A 22,227-nucleotide genomic window follows, 5' to 3' on the forward strand; every position below is an offset into this window, starting at 1 on the left:
CAAATTTGGTGAGCTGCTGAGAATGGAGCAGACCTGGCACTGGGTGTGATCTAAGAGACGGGTGAACAGATGAGTCAAGTTGCCTGTGACATTTGTGAGACACGGTGCTAGTATTCACCTTACTGTCTGGAGGGCCCAACCTCAAAGCCACTAAATATGACATTAGCCAGGTCCTCTGATCTCTCTAGACAGCAGTTTTCTCCTAAGACAAGACGGCTTTTTGGCCATTGGCTGAAGTAAGCCAGGTGATTTTAAACAATGCATTAAGCTCTTCTGAAATCTAACAGCCTTGCTCCATGCGCCTCGCTATGGAGAAGAGAGCGCTGAGGGAAAGAGGCCCTGTAGTCTTTTGCCAATGGTGTCGGATGGGCTGCTCAGTCGCAGCACTTGAAAGTTGCAAACCTAGTCAAGAAAGTGCACACAGTACTTCGGCTTTTTATGAGATATAATTACATTGACATGACGCCTTATGATTTACCCATGACTCGGGGGGTTTCCAAAATCCAAACACCTCCAGACTGGAGCCCGTCAGCTTCCTCTTGCTTTTCGTGGACTCCCACTGTGGAAACCTGCTGGTGTTTTGCTGCGGTTTCATTTCCCTCTGCGGAGGAGCCAGGGCAACCTTGGCCAGACAGGCACCCAGCTGCGCCCTTCTTTCCAGGGCCTCTTCACTCAGCTGACTCCCCTGGCCTGCCTAACGCTCCAGACTGAGACGGTTTTCCGGCTTCCTCTAACAGGTGGGTGGGAAGTTGATCTGCAAACGCGAGGCAGAGCAGGAGTGTCCTTATTCGGTAGGCCTCTGATGGGCCACCAGAGCCGTCCGAAAGTCCTAGTGGAGTGATTGACAGTGGCCATTTCAAAACCTGATTTCACCTTCTTTGCAACTACAATCACGACCCAGAATAAACTGCTTCCTGGAAGCCAGTTAGTTGCACCTGGCCTGAAGTCAGTCTCGGGACTGCCTCTCAAGACCCCAGACAGGGTTTCGGGTTCCCGCCTGGGTCACGTGTACGGAGGCTGCCAGTACGCACTCAGCCCGGCCCCCCGGTCGCCACAGCAACACCAATCCCGGGTTCACGCCCGCCTAGGCAGTGCGGTCCCCGCCTGACCGCCCCGGGCTTAAGGGATCCTGGCTAGGCCGGCAGCCGGAGGTTCCCGCGGCTCGGGGCCGGCCATGCTTCGCGGTCCGTGGCGCCAGCTTTGGCCCTTTCTCCTGCTGCTGCTGCTGCTCCTGGGCGGGCCTGAGCCCCTCGGCGCCTCCAGGCCGTGGGAGGGAACCGACGAGCCGGGCTCGGCCTGGGCCTGGCCGGGCTTCCAGCGCCTGCAGGAGCAGCTCAGGGCGGCCGGTGCCCTCTCCAAGCGGTACTGGACGCTCTTCAGCTGCCAGGTGTGGCCCGACGATTGTGACGAGGACGAGGAGGCAGCCGCGGGGCCCCTGGGTAAGACCCCGTCCCCACGGCCCTGCGGAGCAGAGTGCGATCCGGGCGCGGCTGTGGTCGCCTCGCTCCTGTCCGGGGCGACATCCGGGCCCGCAGTCTGCCCCGCTCAGCCGCGGGTACCGGCTGTGGGCGGGGGCAGCCTCCGCGTAGCCGGGAGCCCGGAGCCCCATCACCGCCCTTGCCCCACCCGCGTCCCCGGCGCCGCCCCCTGGGGCCCGGCTTCCAGTCCCCCGCCTCCCCCGATCCCCGCGCTTTCTAGACTCTCTCGCACCGCCTGTACCGTGTTCCAGCCCACCCTGGCGTTATTCGAAGGTGCTGCTCTTGACAGCTCTAGGGAACGTCCGCTGTGGGCATGCCTGGTGACTGCTATCTCCCTTGCTGCTTTTGGACGCAGGGCTTGAGGACCGACAGTGGGCCAAGCCGGGGCTGGGAGTTGGAATCTGAGTTCTGGGTGTCCCTCTGTCCCTGACAAGTTGTGTGGCAAGGTTGCCGCATCACTGTCGAGCACTGGATGGTCTCCTCTCGGTCTCACGGCTCCACCTTTTCCAGGCTGGCGTCTTCCTCTGTTGGGCCAGCGGTACCTGGATCTCCTGACCACGTGGTACTGCAGCTTCAAAGACTGCTGCCCCAGAGGGGATTGCAGAATCTCCAACAACTTTACAGGTTGGACCCCGCATGGCTTCAAGGGGCTAGGGATCTGTGGGGAAGGGAAGCAGTCCAGGGGAAATGGTTAGATGCAAGGGACCTTTCGTCATCCTGCCCAGCCTCCCCACAAGCAGGAACTGCCACAGTCCGAGGGAAGTTTTGAGGGAGTACCAAATGCTCGAGTCAGGGAAGCCCCTTTTTAGCCTCTAGCTAAATAGCCCAGGCAAACTGAGCTGTTTCGTGGATCTTGAGGATCCATGGGAATGCCATGAACACATCACACTCAGCTAAGCTGGGAGGAGGGAACAGGCCCCTCATTACCACCGTATGTCCCCTGTCTAAACAGGTTTTCCTCTGCTCATTTGCTACCTACCCCTCACCATGTCCTCCTGCATCCCTGAGAGCGTTTCCAAGGAGAAGAGAATAGCTAATATCTATTATACATACCAGGCACTGTGCTAAGAGTTTCACAGGGATTAACTCATAATCCAACATCTCCTTTGATCTTTAGTAGAGTCGGGCCCAGAGCACCTTGTTTCACTCTAAACAGAAACAGCTAACTCTCAGAGGGGGCTGGAACTATCCAGTGAGAGAACTGATCAGAAATTCTGGGTTGTGATTAAAAGTGTCCCTTTCTTTTCTTTTCTCTTTTTTTTTTTTTTTTTTTTTGAGACGGAGTCTTGCTCTGTCACCCACACTGGAGTGCAATGGTGCAATCTCGGCTCACTGCACCCTCCGCCTCCCGGGTTCAAGCAATTTTCCTGCCTCAGCCTCCCGAGTAGATGGGATTACATGTGCCTGCCACCATGTCCAGCTAATTTCTGTATTTTTAGTAGACAGGGAAGTTTCAACATGTTGGCCAGGCCGGTCTTGAACTCCTGACCTTGTGATTTGCCCGCCTTGGCCTCCCAAAGTGCTGTGATTACAGGTGTGAGCCACTGCGCCATGGCATCAGTATTTTCTAATTAGTTTGGGTGGCTTGATTTGCATATTGCAGTTGATTTGCATTTTCACTCTCACAAGGTGATCTTTGGCCCCATGTTCTGAAACCTATTCAGACATTTGCAAAAGCTTCCTCTCTTTTCCCCAGGAGCAATTTCTTGCCCAGAGTTCTCCTGATCCCAGCTCCTTCAATCTCCATAAATGAGGCCCACCCCAGAGATTTAGGTCACTTAATTGGCCAAAATGCCAATAACACAGTGTGTTTAGGGACACAGTCTGACTCAGGACAGAAGATAGGACTACACACAGGTCAGGAAGTCTGAATTTGGATCACTGCTGACTTGGATAAGACCCTAGGTAGCAATTAGCAAGTTACTTTCTGCCCTCAACATGCCTGTCGTTCGACAAGGGCCTGGATATCCAAATTGTTCTGGCCAGGGAATCGGAGCCCCTCCACTGGATTCCTAGTCTTGCCTCTTCCTTGCTAGCAAACTGAAGAGTCCTTCCCAAGTGTCCGTTTCCTCAGCTGTATTTTATTTTATTTATTTATTTTTTACTTATTTATTTTGAGACCAAGTCAGTCTCTGTCACCTAGGCTGGAGTGCAGTGGTGTGATCTTGGCTCATTGCAACCTCTGCCTCCCAGGTTCAAGCGATTCTCTTCCCTCAGCCTCCCGAGTGGCTGGGATTACAGGTGTCCACCACCATGCCCAGCTAATTTTTGTATTTTTAGTAGAGAGGGGGTTCACCATGTTAGCTAGGCCGGTCTCAAACTCCTGACCTCGTGATCCGCCCTCCTCAGCCTCCCAAAGTGCTGGGATTACAGGTGTGAGCCACGTCGCCCAGCCAGTTTCCTCAGCTTTAAATGGAAATAATAATGCCTGCCTTGCAGAATTGTGAAGACTAAATGTAAAACACTTAGCCCAGTTCTGAATACAGAGAAAAAAGCAGCAAATGTTAATTTTCTTCTATGTCACTACTACTTTTGGAGCAATGTGTGATACCCTCAATGTTTTATCATAGACTTTGACCTCCCAAGGCTCCAGAATACCTACTCTGGGCTGGCTTAAGGTGTTCAACCAATCGATCCTGGATTTGGAATGCTCACCCACAGCTGGCAGCACATCCTCCCTGTCTCCACTGTGGCTCCTGGTAGCACCATCTCCAAATCCTACAACCTCACGTCTGAGAGGAGGAAGTTAGGCATAGCAGAAGGCTTTGCACACTGGAGCTGCTCTCACCAAGTGTTGGCTGAATTGAATGAGAATGAATAAAATCAGTCTTCTCCATAAAACAGGGAGCCCTGAAACCAAGGGATGGGAGCAGCCCCAGGACATGGGGGACAGGGTTCCTCCTTAGACAGGTCTGTGCCGACTGTTCTGGGTATCCGCAGGATCTTCAGGAAGGGTGATTCCACTCTCTCCCTGAGTCCCATCTTGATTTCCCAAACTCTTCAAAAAGTAGTCCTTGAGGCTGGGCGCAATGGCTCACAGCTGTAATCATCCCAGCACTTTGGGAGGCCGAGGCGGGCGGATCACGAGGTCAGGAGTTCGAGACCGGCCTAGCCAACATGGTGAACCCTGTCTCTACTAAAAATACAAAAATTAGCTGGGCATGGTGGCGGGCACCTGTAATCCCAGCCACTCAGGAGGCTGAGGCAGGAGAATCACTTGAACCAGGGAGGCAGAGGTTGCAGTGAGCCGAGATTGCGCCACTGCACTCCAGCCTGGGTGACAGAGCAAGACTCCATCTCAAAAAAAAAAAAAAAAAGTAGTCCTTGAATCCCTTCTGCTACAAAGTCTGCCCTCTGGCTTCTTATTCTAAGGCCAAACAGGAGGAGTAACTGATTCCACCCGAGAGAGATTCAGAGTTGCTTGGTTTCTGGGCTGTTGGCTGTTGTGGTGGATGGGCCTGTGTGTGCCTTTTGCTGTGACTACCTCTTTCCTGTCCTTAGGCTTAGAGTGGGACCTGAACGTGCGGCTGCATGGCCAGCATTTGGTCCGGCAGCTGGTCCTAAGAACAGTGAGGGGCTACTTAGAGACGCCCCAGCCAGACAAGGCCCTTGCTCTGTCGTTCCACGGCTGGTCTGGCACAGGCAAGAACTTCGTGGCACGGATGCTGGTGGAGAGCCTGTATCGGGACGGGCTGATGAGTGACTGTGTCAGGATGTTCATCGCCACCTTCCACTTTCCTCACCCCAAATATGTGGACCTGTACAAGGTGAGGCCGACCAGGGCTGGGGTGACGCCTCTGTGCTGGGAGGGAGACCCTTCTGCCAGCCCTTCCTTGCAAGGAAGTGGGCTCTGGAGAAGCCTGGGGAGGTGGGGACAGGTGGCAGAAACTGTGACAGAGCCACTCACTCCATCCACTCCTCACAGAGGCCCTGAGCATCTGGAGGAGACTGGCGTTCCAAACACCACCCCCTGCTCTGTCCCCAAACAGCCACACTCGAGAGGCTGGGCACTGCACTTAACGCAGGGACGCTGCATGTTGATTTTTGTTGTAGAAGCAGTGAAATGTCACAGACTGCAGTGTAGGACAGAGAAAAGCAAAACCTGTCAGACTCTCCACACAGACACACCCTTGTCAGCTAAGGAGAGGTAGCATTTTATGTGCTGCCTTTGGCGCGGAACCTATCCCCAGGCTCTTTGTCACTGTAACTACGTTGGACAGAAAGCATATCCTGCCTTTTTAAAAAACAGGCCTATTGGCCGGGCGTGGTGGCTCATGCCTGTAATCCCAGCACTTTGGGAAGCCTAGGCGGGTGGATCACGAGGTCAGGAGATCCAGACCATGCTGGCTAACATGGTGAAACCCCGTCTCTACTAAAAATACAAAAAATTAGCCGGGCGTGGTGGCGGGCGCCTGTAGTCCCAGCTACTCGGGAGGCTGAGGCAGGAGAATGGCGTGAACCCGGGAGGCGGAGCTTGCAGTGAGCCGAGATCGTGCTGCTGCACTCCAGCCTGGGCAACAGAGCAAGACTCCGCCTCAAAAAAAAAAAAAGAAAAAGAAAACAGGCCTATCCTATCTTACCTGATTTTTTCATGGCTTCCCGTATCAGCTTATTATATACCAGCAAGTGGATGGACAGAAATTTCCTTGGCTGTTCTGCCATTTTGGGTTTCTTCTACTAATTCAGCCATGTAGTATTGAAAACATACCGGAAGAGCCTGACAGAATTGACTGCACCTGTCTTTGGCTTTCTGTTTTAATATTTGGAATGTGGTCACCTGGGAAGATTATGTCAGCGTCTGAGGACAGAGACTGCCCGCGTCTCCTGGCAGTTTCCATATGGCTTTGGAGGGCAGGGGCAGGCTGAGCTGGGCCTTTCCAGGAAGAACTATCTGGCTTAGACTGTGGCAAGACTGCTGCGGCCCCAGCTTCCCCGCTGTGAAAACTGGCATGTGCACAGCCCTGCACCTCACTTTCCCCCACGCAGGTGCACCCAGTAGACAGGGAGTGTGGGCTCTAGGGTGGGAGCTGGCCCTGAATAATATATTCCCTGTCCATTTTGATGAACGTTGCAAAGAACCATCTTTTCACTTGAGATGTTTACTGTTTCACTTGAGGGTTTACTGTCTTGCCTGGGGCAAGGAACCCTCCACAGCCCCTTGCAGGAGCGAAGTTGGGCCCAGTCAGTCCTTCAGCAGGCTTGCTCCCCTGAGATCTCGACCCAGCCAGGGTGCCAGTGGGCGCTCTGCCCCCGGGAGTTCAGGGCAGGGGACTGTGGCTGCCTCTGGGCACATGAGCCTCTCTTTGCCCATCACCCCTGTATGAAAGCCCAACTCCTACCCACCCCTGGGAATAGACCCTGAGCTTAAACAGGGAAGTTGCGCCTGGATTTTTTTGTTGTAGAAGTAATGAAATTTCGCAGGCAGTGTGGACATTGTTAGCTCCTGGATGGGACTTAGTCCTGGAGAGGAGAGAGCAGGGCTGGAGCAGGGGCCCCTTCTCAAGGGCAGAAGGGCTTCTCCCCACTCCTTTCTAGGCTCTCTCCTAGTCCCCAGGCTGGCTTCACCTTGTTTAGCTTTCAACCCTCAGGGTGCTTGAGAATCACCTGGGAACTGGTCAGATGCAAATGTCCTAGGCCCTCCCCAACAGCTTGGATTTGATAGGTTCGAGGAGGGGGAAACCCAGCCCCAGGGGGTCCATTGGACATGCCCAGGGGAAACCACGCCCTCAAGGCCGGAGGTGGAAGGAGTCGCCACTTCCCCAGCTGCTCCCTATATCCCATGCAGGAGCAGCTGACGGGCCAGATTCGGGGGACGCAGCAGCTCTGCCGCCAGACCCTGTTCATCTTCGATGAAGCCGAGAAGCTGCACCCAGGGCTGCTGGAGGTCCTTGGGCCACACTTAGAACGCCGGGCCCCTGAGGGCCACAGGGCTGAGTCTCCATGGACTATCTTTCTGTTTCTCAGGTGGGTTCTGGGGAACAGTAGTCAGGAGGGCTGGGGGAGGGGAAGATACTAGCTGGCAGTGGAGGCTTCCACGAGCCCCCAGGTTCAGAACCTTTCCTCAAGAAAAAACAGCACAAACTCTGGTACAGAAAGCAGCAGCCAGCTGTGGTAGCTCACGCCTGTAATCCCAGCACTTTGGGAGGCCAAGGCGGCCGGGTCCCTTGAGTCCAGGAGTTCAAGACCAACCTGGGCAACATAGCAAAACCCCATCTCTACAAAAAATACAAAAATTAGCTGGGCGTGGTGACATGTGCCTGTGGTCCTAGCTACTCGGGAGGCTGAGGTGGGAGAATCGCTTGAACCCAGGAGGTGGGGGTTGCAGTGAGCTGAGATCGGGCCACTGCACTCCAATCTGGGTGACAGATTTTTTGAAACAAATTCCCAAGGCAAGCCTGGTTAGAGAATGGCATAGTCTCCCATCAAGTCCAACACGGCCATTTCTTCCTCCAGCCTTGGAAGGTCTGTTTCTTCTCTGATCATGAGAAGTCATCACTGGCTTAAAATCCAGGGTATACGGGCTGAGAGAAACCCATGCTTCCTCTGAGTACCTGTAGTTCAGTTGTGACACTACCATGCGGGACCCAGTCACTGAATCACTGCACTGCAGTTCTGTGCTTTCGTTGACATGTCTTTGCGGGAAGCCAACTTAGGAATAACTTGTCCAACCTCATCTTTTTGCGGAGGCTCCAACTGGGGGAGTCCTGTGTCTGTTACAAGTCGAGTTTGGGCCCTTGTTGACCCAATTTGAAGGCTTCACAACAGCTCGAGCCTCGGTAGGAGTCAAACCGATTGCTCCCTTCCCAACTCCACTGCGGCCTCGCCTTCCCCTGGCGAGCACTTGCTTGCTGCGGGGGTTTCCCAAGCTGCAGGGTGCACTTTGTGAGGATGGGGAAGTTGGTGAGGGGATGCTGATTTTCATCCTAGCTTGGGGAGTGTGGAGGGGTGAAGGGTTGAGCTGTAGAGGGTAGATCTAGTTTCAGTGTGGATTCACAAGAAGAAGTGAAACGGGCCAGGCACAGTGGCTCACGCCTGTAATCCCAGCACTTTGGGAGGCCGAGGCGGGTGGATCACCTGAGGTCAGGAGTTCGAGACCAGCCTGTCTACTAAAAATACAAAAATTAGCAGGGTGTAGTGGCAGGCGCCTGTAATCCCAGCTACTTGGGAGGCTGAGGCAGGAGAATCACTTGAACCTGGTGGCGGGAAGCCCTTCCTGGTCTGTAGGTGAAGCTGTGGAGACTTAAAATGCATTGCTAAGTGGGAGGGGAGTGGGGCGCCCAGGGTGATTTTTAAGAGGAGAGAGATCTCTTGCATGATTTGAGTGCCCAGAACCAGGAGGTGAGGACAGTACATTCTTCCAATTAGTTTTTATCCCCACGTTCTGTACTGTTTATTTCCCACCTTCGGAGGCAGCCGGGCTCACCTCTCCTCCTGTTACAGAGAGTCAGGTGGAGGCGGCAACATGCAGATGAGCCTGAACAGAGGAGTCACCTGGGTGCTCTGTGGTTTCTCCACCTGAGCCCTGGGTTGGGGAGTCCAGGGGACCCTCTGAACCACCGATGCGGAAACCATTCCTTCCCACAGCACGGAGCAAAGCATGGTGACCCAGCCTCGGGCCTCCCTTTTGCCTCCACAGGGATCTCACTTGCGCGAGTGTCTTCCTCCTCCCTCTCCCCGAGACAGGGGTCTCCCAGCTTCAGGTGGTGCCGGCCATGCAGACTCTCCCACCCACTTCTCAGCTTGGAAAACCTCACCTGGGCCATGATTGCCTAATGTGACCCGTTGACCCTGCAGTCTCCAGGCAAATGTTAGCCTTTGTAGTATTTTGGCTGTCGACCCGACAGCAGCACCCTCCAGCCCCTCGCCAGCCGCCTGTCCTTTCCCACAGTGACCCAGCCTCAGTGGACTGTCCGAGGCCACGTGGTTGTGGGCGGGGTGGGGCGGCGCCTGCCAGACTCCTCCATGCCGCAGCAGGGTGGGGAGGTCCCCCAGGAGCCTTTGAGAAGGATGTAAAGGGCACATTAAAAAGATGTGGCCTTGGGTTCTAGTGGCTCTGGTGTGGGCCTGTGCCCAGCCTTTACGAGCCAGAGGTCCCCCCTCCAGCCGAGGGCTGGGCTGACATAGTCTGTCTCCAGGCTGTCCAGGGCGGCAGCCTCTCAACCTCAAGTTCTCAGGTAGTCCGGCGATGGCTGGGAGGAGACACTGTTGATATTGGAGTCTCTGGATTTGATTTCTATAATGAGCTTCAATTAATCATCCATTGTAATAAGGATTCTAAGGTGTGAAAGAAAAGCACAGCTGATTCAAACTGCTAGAGTGACCAAGTCATACTGCAGGAAGAGCAGCAGTTTAATTCTGAAATAAATCCTAAACCTGCTGTTTGAAGTGAGTTGCCAGTGGCTTTGCTGGCCTCCCCCTGGTGGCAGGAGAGAGGAGGTGGAAGCTGAAGCAGGGAGTTGAGTGCTCAGAGCTTGTCCTTCATCCGGGCCAGGGAATTGGGGCCGGTGGCTGGGCACCAGGAAAGTAACATTACTTCGCCCACTTCTGCCAAGTATAGAAGGCTGCAGGAATGGGCTCACGCGGCAGGACAGGAACATGGAACTCTGTGATCGGAGCTGCTGCCCTGTTCTCATGGGAGCTGTAAAGTGACAAGGGTAATTAAAGCCTGTTTCCTTTGTGCTGTTGTCAGGAAAAGGATAGAAAGTACTTTGAAAAATTACAGAACTACACAAATAGAAATTATGTGTGGAGTCGTGGGCCTTGCGCCCCAGCCCCCAGTGTCTGTTGGCTGCCTGTTGACTGAGAGGACAGCTTAGATTGGTCCAGTCGTGACTTTATAAGTGAGGACACTAAGGCTCAAAGAGATGATTGAATCTATGTCTGTTCTTTGGGAAAGACGTAGCAGTTAGCATGGGGTTTGTTAGCAGTAACAGCCAGTTGTCTCTGGTGAGGACTTAAGTCCCCTTACTTTGGGGTCTTAGGCATAAGGGCTGGTGAGATCAGCCCTGGCAGGGGCTGGAGACGGGGGATGAGGGCTGGTTGAGAGAGGTACCCCCTGGCCCCTCCAGACGTCCCAGTGACCCAGGTCAGCAGGTGACCTGGGAGGCTGTAGAAGGGAATTGAGGTGCTCCAGAAAGACAGTGTCTAAATGTAGAACGCTGGTGCCAGAGTGGTGGTCCTGAAGACGGGAGCGGCGGTGTGTAGAGAGGGGCCCCAGGTTATGGGTCAGTGGGTGAGATTAAAGCCTGTAAAGTGGTGGAAGAAAAGGGACTTTGGCTATGGGCCAAAACAGGAGAGATTGAGAAGGGTGGAGATGGCGCAGACACATGTGCAGAGATGTCCCTTTATTTACTAAAGGCTGAGTGCCTGATACGCGCATAGCACTGGGGTTACAGAAATAAACAGGCCAAGCTTCCTGCCCCATGCGATGGGACCTCTCTTTACCCATGTAAGCACCTTACAGAACGGAGAAGGCCCTGGAGTCCGTGCCCCTGGGACGGGGTGAGGGAGTATCCCCGTGTGGGGTTTCACAGCACCCTGGATCCTGCCTTCCAGCCCCTGCCAAGGTAAACAGTGCTACCTGCCTCCTGTGGGGAATGCAGGATGGGGCAACGCCCTGGCAGCAGGGTCTTGCCTCAGCTGATCCAGCTGTGGCTGCTCCTGTGTGCACAGGTCATGTGCCTGGAGGCCTTCCTGCAGCAGGGGCAGTGTCAGCAAGTGCAAGAGTATTGTGAGCAGCTTCCCTGGGGGAAGCCTGGCTGAGCAACTGACCTTGAGCAAGCACTGCACATGGCCCTTGTTCCTGCCGGGCTCCTCCAGCTGGGAGCTCTCAGCCCCTGGTAAATTCTGGCTGTGAAAGACACATTGGCACCTCCCCCTACGATGAGGCACCTAGCTAGATAACTTGGCAGTCCCGGCTTAACCTGCGTGGCAGGGAACGACGCCTGCCCAGCCTTAGCCTCTGCCCAATGGTGGAGGCAGGGAGGGAGAGAACCACACAGCTCCCCTCATGTCCCAGGAGCCCCCATGGAGCCTAGTCAACAGGGTGTGGTCACAGGCTAAATGAGCAAAGATGTGAGTGAGTTAATATACTGGTGTGTGTCACGGGGGCTTTCAGAGCTGGGTAAGGAGGGAAAGAGATGGAGATACTGGTTCCCCACTCCTTAACCTGCCACCTGCCTTCCCTGTCCTTTACCCTCCCTCATTCTGCTGGACCTGAGGAAAATGCAAGGGAGGCCGGGCCTAGTGGCTCATGCCTGTCATCCCAACACTTTGGGAGGCTGAGGTGGGAGGATCACTTGAGCCTAGGAATTTGAGACCAGCCTGGGGAACATAGTGAGACCTTGTCTCTACAAAGAAATTTTAAAAATAGGGCCGGGCACACCTGCCATCCTAGCACTTTGGGAGGCGGGCAGATCAGCTGAGGTCAGGAGTTCGAGACCAGCCTGGCCAACATGGTGAAACCCTGTCTCTACTAAAACTACAAAATTAGCTGGGCATTGTGGCATGTGCCTGTAATCCCAGCTACTTGGGAGGCTGAGGCAGGAGAATCTCTTGAATCCGGGAGGCAGAGGCTGCTGTGAGCTGAGATCATGCCACTGTACTCCAGCCTGGGCAACAAGAGTGAAACTCCGTCTCAAGAAAAAAAAATAAAAAATAGCTGGGTAGGGTGGCATGTACCTGCAGTCTCAGCTACTTAGGAGGCTGAGGTGAGAGGATCAGCTGAGCCTGGGGAAGTGGAGGCTGCTGTATCACGCCACTGTACTCCAATCTGGGGGACAGAATAAGACTCTGTCTCTAAACAGAGAGAAGGCACGGGGAAGTGCAAATGCATTGATGTGGAGATGGGCAAGGCCTTGGTTTAAGGAGCTGGTGGAGCTGGCTGAGGCTGCAGCCGAGGGAGGGGAGGAAAGTGCAGTGAGGTGGGGGAGAAGTATGCCTGGGCTGTGGAGGGCAGAGGAAGTCCAAGTCTCCACTACCTCCAGATTCCCTGCTGGTGGCTCTACGGTTGCATCTTCTCTCCTTATCCCCTTTCTCCCTCCTATCTCTAACCCAAATCACTTTCTGTGCTTCAGACCCGTAATTCCAGTTGCCCAGTGATATCACAACCTGAGAGAGATCACAGGCAAGCAAAAAACACTCAAACGTGTGTAAAACCAAGCTTTCATCTCCACCCTTCCGTGTTCCACTTGTTAAGGGGGACAGCAAGCAGCTTGAGGCTAACACTTGTTCTTTGATGACCTCCTTTCACTTCTCACATCCATCAGTTACAGGGTTTTTCACTTGTGCCTCCATAACTAATTCTTAAATCCTTCTTTCCATCCCTTCTTCGTGGTCCATAAGCTCAAGTCCATGTACATGGCAGACAAAGGCCTCCTCACCCTGGCCTTGGCCAGCCTTTCATGCCTGTGCTCCCCTGGTGCACCCAGGCCTGGACACATCCCTTCCTTGCCAAGTGTCTGATGATCACTACTTGGTCTTTATTTGCTCAGAAGCCTCATCCTCCCTCCGAAGCCTTCTCCTTAGAACTCAGTCACTCCTCCATTAGCGCTTGCCACGCTGTCCTGGAACCGAATACACGGATGCCCCTCAGACCACACAGAAGTAAAGAACCACATCTTACCATCTTTTCATGCTCCCTGGATTTAGCACAGTCTCAGTAAGTGTGTGTCAAGAGGGAACAAGAGAGAATGGGTGGCAAAACTGGACAGTGTCTTTTCTGTGCAGACCTTTGGGTTGTGAGGTTGTGACAAGGTCTCCTGGGAGAGAGAGAGAAGGTCCACGCCCCTCAGCCTCTATTCTTCCAGGCACCAATGCATTGGTTTCAGCGGTGAGATAACATATATGGAAGCTAAATATAAACAAATGGGTTAACAAGCTCTTGTCTCTTTCAGTAATCTCAGGGGCGATATAATCAATGAAGTGGTCCTAAAGTTGCTCAAGGCTGGATGGTCCCGGGAAGAAATTACGATGGAACATCTGGAGCCCCACCTCCAGGCGGAGATTGTGGAGACCATAGGTAAGTAACTGATTCAATATGTCTCTGGTGAGAGCCACAGCTGGTGATATATGAAGCAGACAGGGTACCTGGGAACACAGAAGGCAGACTATAATCATCTCACATTGTCAACCTTGGGTAGGCACAAGAAAAGTGGTAAGAAAGCCTGAGCTCCTTTTCTGGAAATGCTTGGAAATAGTAGTTTGCACTGGCCCCAAGAACAGGCGCAGTGGTCTCTGAAGCCTGAGTCTCACTGCAAGACTTTACCTAAAGGAGACACAGCTGTAGAGTTCTTGACATATGCTGCAGACAGCACTCCTGGAGTTGAGAAATGAGATCCAACCTCACCCAGCCCTTCAGTTGGGGCCAGGTGTGGTGGCTCACACCTGTAATCCCAGTACTTTGGGAGGCTGAGGCGGGCGGATCGGATCACTTGAGTCCAGAAGATCTAGACCAGCCTGGCCAACATGGTGAAACCCCATCTCTAGAAAAAATATAAAAATCAGCCAGGTGTGGTGATGTACGCCTGTGGTCCCAGTTACTCACAGGCTGAGATGGGAGGATCCCTTGAACCTAGGAGGTGGAGGCTACAAGGAGCCCAGATCTCACCACCGCACTCCAGCCTGGTTGACAGAGCAAGCCCCTGTTTCAAAGAAACCAACAGCAACCCCCACTCCCCCTAAATTCCAGCTAGGTTCAGTCCTAGGTCAGACACCATGTAACTTTGGTCTTGATTTCAGACAATGGCTTTGGCCACAGCTGTCTTGTGAAGGAAAACCTGATTGACTACTTCATCCCCTTCCTGCCACTGGAGTACCGTCACGTGAGGCTGTGTGCACGGGATGCCTTCCTGAGCCAGGAGCTCCTGTATAAAGAAGAGACACTGGATGAAATAGCCCAGATGATGGTGTATGTCCCCAAGGAGGAACAACTCTTTTCTTCCCAGGGCTGCAAGTCTATTTCCCAGAGGATTAACTACTTCCTGTCGTGAAGGCTAGGGGAAGACTTCCTGGAGCTGCCTTTCTTCCACTAACAGGACCCTAGGACCTGTAGGAGCACCCCGTTTGGGACTGTGAGGTGTTTGAGGGGGTGTGGACTGGCATCCAGCAGCCACTAACAAACACACAACTGGTGTGTAAAAGGCAGGCCTTACATTAGAAGCCGAGCCAATCCTTTTTCTTTTTTTTTTTTTTGGAGGTCCCACTAAGATAGATAGATAGATAGGAACTTAAATTGCTGAATTCAAAAACAGAGCCCATTCTTAAGATCACTTGGTGCCTTAAAGACACGCATTCCAGAGTGGAATGTGGTTGAAGAAAGTGGGCCAGGTGGTTGAAGAAAGCCATGTGGGAGCTCAGCAAATCCCAAGGGCTTATTATGACACTCCAGATGGTCTCCTTAGCATCTCAGCTCTTCTGCAAGGAAGAGCTTGTGTGTTAGGCCTCAGAGGCTGTAGGGTCCTTGGGTTACAGAGCTGGGGAGAACAAAGTTCTGTGACCCAGGGGTGGAGAGTACACTCTAGGTTTGCGGGCTGGTGGGCTTTCAAATTGGTACTCCCAGAGGAAAGCTGAGCTGCTTCTGTTGTGAGCGAATCAGCCAAGAGCCCGAGGCTGAAGGGAAAAGTACACAGAGGAAGATATTTTACAAATCAGGTCAGTGTAGGCCAAGACTTACGGTCTACAGATTTTGGGGGGGGGGGAGGGACCTTTTCAAAGACAATTGGGGGGTCTTGACATGTTATATGTAAAGATTAAAATTTTTGATTTTTCTAAAATCCTTGGCCTACTTTCTGTTTCTGAGACCTAGGGAAATTTCAAACACTGGGTAATCCTGATAAGGCCTGGCAGAGACAGGGTGGATGCTGGCACACTCGGAGCTGGCAGGGTATGTGACTGGTCTGCCTGTCTAGTCAGTTTGCTTTGGGACCACATCAGTGAAGCCAAGTCATGCCAACTTACTTCCTACTGAAGAGGCTTCCACAGCACTTTGCTCTTATATATGAAAATGTTCACTCCTGTACTCTCAGCTGTAAAAAGGAAAGCAGTGATTTTGAGGATTAAATGGCACTGTGCCTAGACACAGTGTTCATTATGTGCCTTTCCCCTTTTCTTGGTTCTTCTCCCATGCCTCTGGAATAACACAGGCCTTTTTTCCCTATGTTTTTTATATATTATACACACATATGGAGTCAGGGTGTCACTATGTTGCCCAGGCTGGTCTGGAACTCCTGTGCTCAAGCTATCTTCCTGCCTCAGCCTCCCAAAGTGTTGGGATTATAGGCGTGAGTCACTGTGCCTAGGCTTTTCTGTCTTTTCTATTTGTCATCATCTCATGTCCTTTCTTAATTTAAGCCTTCCTCACAGATTACCTGATATCAGGAGTTCAAGACCAGCCTGGCTAACATGGTGAAACCGCATCTCTATTAAGCAAAAATTAACCAGGTGAGGTGGCATGCACCTATAGTCGCAGCTACTCGGGAGGCTGAGGCAGGAGAATCACTTGAACCCGGGAGGTGGTGGGTGCAATGGTCCGAGATCACACCATTGCACTCCAGCCTGGGTGATGAGCGAAACTCCATCTCAAAGTAAAGTAAAAAAATAAAAGCCTTCCTCGACCCTCTCTCCTTTAGTTCTTATAAAATGAAACACTTCTGTCTCTCCCACATTCAACAGTTTATAGTGCTCATTTACTCAACTGCTTCAAGGTTAGAAAGTACCTACCCTGAGCCACATTAGGTACTCAAATATTCAAATCAATGAAATAAAAGGGTTTTAGTTTCATACCACTCAAGGCATAAAAGTGAACTCAGCCTAACGGTACGATCAGATGGAGCCAGTGTTAGCTACTTACTCACAGGTCTTCCGTCTCAAGCATCCCAGAAGATGTAGGCCACCCGACGCTACTGCACACCAGGCTCTAAACACACTGAATACACTCGTTAAAGGGTAAGTCTCAGGGACAGAACAGGTGGCATTCGTTCCAGCACCGGCCAGCTGTGTTTGGTGTCCTAAATAGAAGATCTGAACCTCCCACCTTGGGAACCAAGACAAGCAGCAGAATATAGTGGTTCCAAACACATTCTCTGGCCAGACTGCCGGGGCTGGAGCCATGGTTCCATCACTGAACACTGTGAGGCCAATGGGAAAGCAGTTTAGCCTCAGTGTGCACTGCAGCATAACCGCACCTACCTCACAGGGTTGCTGGATGACATGAGCTCATCTTTATGAAGTGCCTATGAAACTGCTTTTGCAATATTCATAAACTGAGAAAACTATGAATGACATATCAGACCTAACTGACCCCATCTTGTTGCTAACCTCTAAACTGTCCTTGTTCATTCCTGGGCATAGGTCAGACTAGCTTTGGGAAGGATTTTTGTGTAGTTTGTTTAAATAGCCCTTCCCAAAAGGCTAAACTGTTCTTGTACAACAAATGAAAGGCCACCAGGTCAAGATGAGAGGAACTGGAATTCTTACCAGCCATTATTCTAGAGGTCCTAAGATGTGCAACTTCCCCAATTACTCTTGAAGGTTAACGTCACTATTGTGAACCTAAGATTGGCCTTTTTGATGTCTTTTCAGGTTTTTCATTTCTAACAACCACATGGCCCCACCTGGACCTGCCAACCAGTTCTGTGGCCCCCACCTAGGAACTGACTCAGCAGAAGAGAACAGCTTCGATTCCCCACGATTTTACTCACCAAATTATCCTTAAAAACTCTGATCCCCAAGTTTTCTGAGACTTATTTGAGTAGCAAGACACCGGTCTCCCGCACAGCCAGCTCTGCGTGAATTATTCTTTGGCCATCGCAGTTCTTCTGTCTTGATAAACTGGCTCTGTCTAGGCAGTGGGCGAACTCATCCCAGTACTTTGGAAGGCCGAGGCGGGTGGATCACTTGAGGTCAGGAGTTCGGGATCAGCCTAGCCAACATGGTGAAAGCCCATCTCTACTAAAAATACAAAAATTAGCTGGGCACGGTAGCACGCATTTGTAGTCCCAGCTACTTGGGAGGCTGAGGCAGAAAAACGGCTTGAACCCAGGGGTGGAGGTTGCGGTGAGCCGAGATCGTGCCAATGCACTCCATCCTGGGCAACAGAGGGAAACTCCGTCTCAAAAAAAAAAAAAAAAAAAAAAAAAATCGTAAGTCAAATCACATTGAGAGATTCTTGCAAGATTCTAAAAAGACTTTCTAGACAACCAAAAATGAGTGGGAGAAAAGGACTGAAGGTGGAATGGGAGGAGGTGTATAAACTGCTGCTTACCAGCCATTTTAATTGGGCCTCACGTATGCACAACTTGTGTATATTCTACCCATACCTGTTAAGGTTACTTCTAAAAGCAATAACTCATTCATAAAAACTTGGAGACCACGTCAAACAAGAAGAGCATGTTATCCTGTGAGGTTCTACACCTACTCCATAAATGCTGCATTGACCCAGAACACTTACAACTTACTTGGAGTTGTCCTCAGAATGGATTTTGAGAGAATTAAATTTCACTTGACAGTCGCTTCATGTTGAAGACACACAAACAAACACATTACCCACCTTATGCACAGCAGCCTGGACTCCAGATGATGCCTTTTGTTCACTTCCAAAAATGTAATCCATCAAAGGATGAGTATTCACCCCCACAGAGGACATTCTAAAGAATGTGCCAGGCTGGGTGTGGTGGCTCACACCTGTAATCCCAGCACTTTGGGAGGCGGAGGCGGGTGGATCACGAGGTCAGGAGATCGAGACCATCCTGGTTAACATGGTGAAACCCCATCTCTACTAAAAATACAAACACTTAGCCAGGGGTGGTGGCGGGCGCCTGTAGTCCCAGCTGTTAGGGAGGCTGAGGCAGGAGAATGGTGTGAACCCGGGAGGCAGAGATTGCAGTGAGCCGAGAAGGCGCCACTGCACTCCAGCCTGGGCGACAGAGCAAGACTCAGTCTCAAAAAAAAAAAAAAAAAAGGCCGGGCGTGGTAGCTCACGCTTGTAATCCCAGCACTTTGGGAGGCCGAGGCGGGCGGATCACGAGGTCAGGAGATCGAGACCACGGTGAAACCCTGTCTCTACTAAAAATACAAAAAAAAAAAATTAGCCAGGCATGGTGGCGGGCGCCTGTAGTCCCAGCTACTTGGAGAGGCTGAGGCAGGAGAATGGCGTGAACCCGGGAGGCGGAGCTTGCAGTGAGCCGAGATCGCGCCACTGCACTCCAGCCTGGGCGACAGAGCGAGACTCCGTCTCAAAAAAAAAAAAAAAAAAAAAGAATGTGCCAGAGGGATGCTTGCTAAAATCAGCTTCAGCTTCTTTACCTTATAGACATCTGTATTACGTAGAGAGAAAGAAATGCTGCTTAGATTCTCTGTCAACTAAATCATGGGAGAAACACTCCAATCTCCAGCCTACTTTGCCAATAAAATATTGCAACCTTTATTTAAAACAAAACACAACTTGGCAAACCTTGTGAGAAGACAGAGAGAGCAGTCCCTTTCAAGGGCTTCATTTATTTACATCAAGTTTAACACTGTTAGCAGTTCACAGTCAGACAACAGATGGAGAGAATTAAATTAGAAAAACAACTGAAAATATATTACAATAACAATTAAGAACAAATACCTGACAACACTGGTAATGTGACCCACGATTGATGTGTTTTTAGTTAAATCCCACATTGTCTCACTATGTCCCCTTAGCAATGCATACAGTGCCCGATGCTCCAAACCTCACCCTCTGTGCACCACATACACACCTGCAGGGCGGGACCTTTGGTATAAACGTTCAACGAGTTTTAAAGAATCTGAATCCGCATGTTTTGGGACAAAGTTCTGTCAACCACCATGAAATGTTTAAACTTATTTTTCCTAAGCGAGCATAAAACTGGGGTTTGTCCAGTGACAGTCATTAGAGAATCAGACTGAAGAGAAGAAAAACTGCAGGGTCTGGGAGGAGATGGGGGTTCTGAGTATACGTCAACAGCTAAGTCAGCCTGTTCACAGTCAACACACCAACCACGCTGCTGCTGTTCATCCAAGGAAAGATCTGAGTGATTCCTCTTTTACTTACTCCCCCTTTCTTCATGGGCACGACAGCAGTGCACGTGCACTTATGGACACAAACGCACACACACCAGCTATACAGATCTGAGATGAGAGGGGTTTCAAACATATGCCCTAAAGAACCATCAACAAGTATCTCATTGTTCTTTCTAGTTTCTGAATACTAATTGACAACTGGCCTAATCATGGTGATTTCTCAAGATCTCAAGAAATTCCTCTCAAAACATAATGGAGTCCAAGTGGCCACAGTGAAAAATTGCTGTCAAAATGGAGGAGAGCTGGTTTCTCTGGCCCTCATCTGCCAGAAACATCTCTGTTTCCTGGCCTTCATTTGCCAGAAACATCTCTGTCTCCTGGCCTTCTTGCCACTCACAATACCTGGTATGGTACTTCTGAATTGTGCAGAACAGTATCTGAGGTTTACTGTTGATGACCCTAAAGCATTCCCAGTCCTGCAAAACCTTCTGAAACAACAATTTGCATATTCTTTTTATTGTGTTATAATTGCTGAAAATTAAGTATATATATATATATATATATATGCGAAAATTTAAGTCTCATTCTCCAACTAAAGTTTATGGTGCCTAATTACATGATTTAAAACTCCCATTCTGAGATTCCGAAGCAAATCTAAGCAAGTTCCGACTACACAAACTCCTTGTATTTCCTTTCATAAAGCCTGCTAGCATTCGACAGTTTGCCTCCAGCGTGTCTTAAAAGGTTACTTAGCATGCTCGGAGACCTCAGCTTCTGAGAGTTCAGCTCAGTAGCCTGGAGTGACAGGTAGGACCCTGAAAATTTGCTAATGCAAGTACAATGATGAGCAAAGAATCTTCCAGAACAGACATAGATGACATGTATCACAATTCTGCTCCAGATATGGTGTGGTCTGAGGACAGTGCTGTGCCTGGCCTTTCCCCTTCAACATGCCAGAGTGAACAGGGCTTTGCTACTCTGCTCAGGTTAAAAGGTAAGATTTTTCTAGGAGAGGTAAACAATTTCAAAGTTAAGAGATGTACATGGGGATGAAGAAGTAAGTGCACTTGGAGGGAAGGGTCTGGCGAGACCTCGCCAGGTGGGCTTGAGAAATGCAGCAACTGCCAAGTGAACACTCTCAGGAAACCACTTCACATGGGGGATTCTCACAGATGCAGGATCTGGCCACTGCCACCTGAGAAGCTTGTGTCTACCAGTTCTAGTTCAATAATCATGCAAAATCAACCCAGCTGACAAGTCTTTTCCTCTGTGAGACTCATGAAACCCATTTTTGAAAGCACAAATCTCCAAAGGTGGCCTCTCAGCAGTTTCTGCCATTCCAAGTCAGCTTTGAATCATGACGTGCCATAGGACTCCTTACCTGGGGAGAAGTATGGGATCTTCTTATCTTGATCCCACAGGGTGAAGCCTTCCCTAATTTTCCGTCCTTTGGATCTAGGATATTGAGTCAGAAATGAAGGTATCATCTTTTTTTTTTTTCTTCTTAACGTGTCTCACTCTGTCACTTAGGCTGGAGTGCAGCGGCGCGATCTCAGCTCACTGCAACCTCCGCCTCCTGGGTTCAAGCAATTCTGCCTCAGCCTCGGGAGTAGCTGGGATTACAGGCATGTACTACGCCCGGCTAATTTTTGTATTTTTAGTAGAGACGGGGTTTCACCATGTTGGCCAGGCTGGTCTCAAACTCCTGACCTCAAGTGATCCGCCCATCTTGGTCTCCCAAAGTGCTGGGATTATAGGCATGAGCCACCGTGCCCAGCCAAAAGGTATCATCTTGTACATACTCAAGATAGAATACATATCTCAGAGAGGTGGCATGAAAAGCAGAAATTCATCCTTCTGGACATTGCAATAAGCTTCCCAAAAGACAGGCTGGACTGAGTCACCGGGGTGAGTGCTCCAGAGTAGGCTGCAGCTTGTCCCACAGCCCTGAATCCCACCCATGCTTCTCAGTAAGAGAGGAGCGTAGGGAATGACAGTGAAGTTCAAGTGAACTACAGTTGTGCTGAACAGAGCAAGTAACAATAACTAATACTACTGGCTTGCTGGAAAAAAAGAAAAAAAAAAGCAAGCTTTGCATTAGAATTTAAGTCTAGTAGTTGGAAAACCAGAACTCTATCCAAATGATATAGATATCTTGACTGTTAAGAGTTGGAGACGTTTCAGAAGTTCTCACATACTCCTACGGATCCCAGACTGAAGCAGGAATTTACAAAGGAAGTGAGCTACTACTGGCTTGATACAAGCTAAGACAGAGATACAAACCGCTGAAGCCTATCAATACTTAAGCCAGAGACCCACCTACAAAAAGAGGATTGGTCATAGCAGATCCTTAGGGCACAGAGATAAACCCCAAATCCAGGTGGAACAATTTAATGCAAGATGATGAAACTCAAAAATCAAGAACAAAAATATAGATAACCCCGTCAACCCAATATGAACTCCTGGTAGGCGCACAGCCTGATAACAAGAATGACATCAGTAGCAAAATTTGGAAGGGAGCAGAAGGGGTCATAATGAAATGTAGCTATAACTCAAAAGTGGCCACCAATGCAATTTACTTTTGAGTATTTTATAATAGGTGAATTAAATTCAGCTATTCTTTTTAGAAAAAGAAAAAAAAATAGATGACAAATGTCAATGTCATTTATAACTGGTAGGAAATCCTAGAAAAGTAATTCCCAAAGTGCACTGGTTTTATGGCCATCCG

General features: G+C 50.6%; 1 protein-coding gene and 1 long non-coding RNA gene across 3 annotated transcripts; one reads left to right on the forward strand and one right to left on the reverse strand.

The window, feature by feature from the left end:
- Positions 1 to 427: 427 nt before the first annotated feature.
- LOC129469262 (uncharacterized) lies at positions 428 to 990 on the reverse strand. The gene is made up of 2 exons (XR_008652965.1): positions 874 to 990; positions 428 to 754 (listed from the first exon to the last, which is right to left on the reverse strand). It is a non-coding gene; the product is annotated as an uncharacterized lncRNA (long non-coding RNA).
- TOR3A (torsin family 3 member A) lies at positions 954 to 21,059 on the forward strand. 2 transcript variants are annotated; one of them, XM_063627541.1, is made up of 7 exons: positions 1,074 to 1,439; positions 1,989 to 2,102; positions 4,980 to 5,245; positions 7,264 to 7,442; positions 13,373 to 13,497; positions 14,217 to 14,385; positions 17,058 to 21,059. In XM_063627541.1, exons 1-7 carry the CDS (start codon positions 1,175 to 1,177, stop codon positions 17,188 to 17,190), a joined length of 1,251 nt encoding a protein of 416 aa, XP_063483611.1. In that variant the 5' UTR covers positions 1,074 to 1,174; the 3' UTR covers positions 17,191 to 21,059. The 2 variants fall into 2 exon arrangements, with proteins under 2 accessions (XP_055111705.1, XP_063483611.1); XM_055255730.2 differs by lacking the exon at positions 17,058 to 21,059 and having other exon boundaries at positions 954 to 1,439; positions 14,217 to 15,250.
- The last annotated feature ends 1,168 nt before the right edge of the window (positions 21,060 to 22,227 follow it).

Source organism: Symphalangus syndactylus, chromosome 12 (assembly GCF_028878055.3).
Source record: "Symphalangus syndactylus isolate Jambi chromosome 12, NHGRI_mSymSyn1-v2.1_pri, whole genome shotgun sequence".
Taxonomy (NCBI): Eukaryota; Metazoa; Chordata; class Mammalia; order Primates; family Hylobatidae; genus Symphalangus; species Symphalangus syndactylus.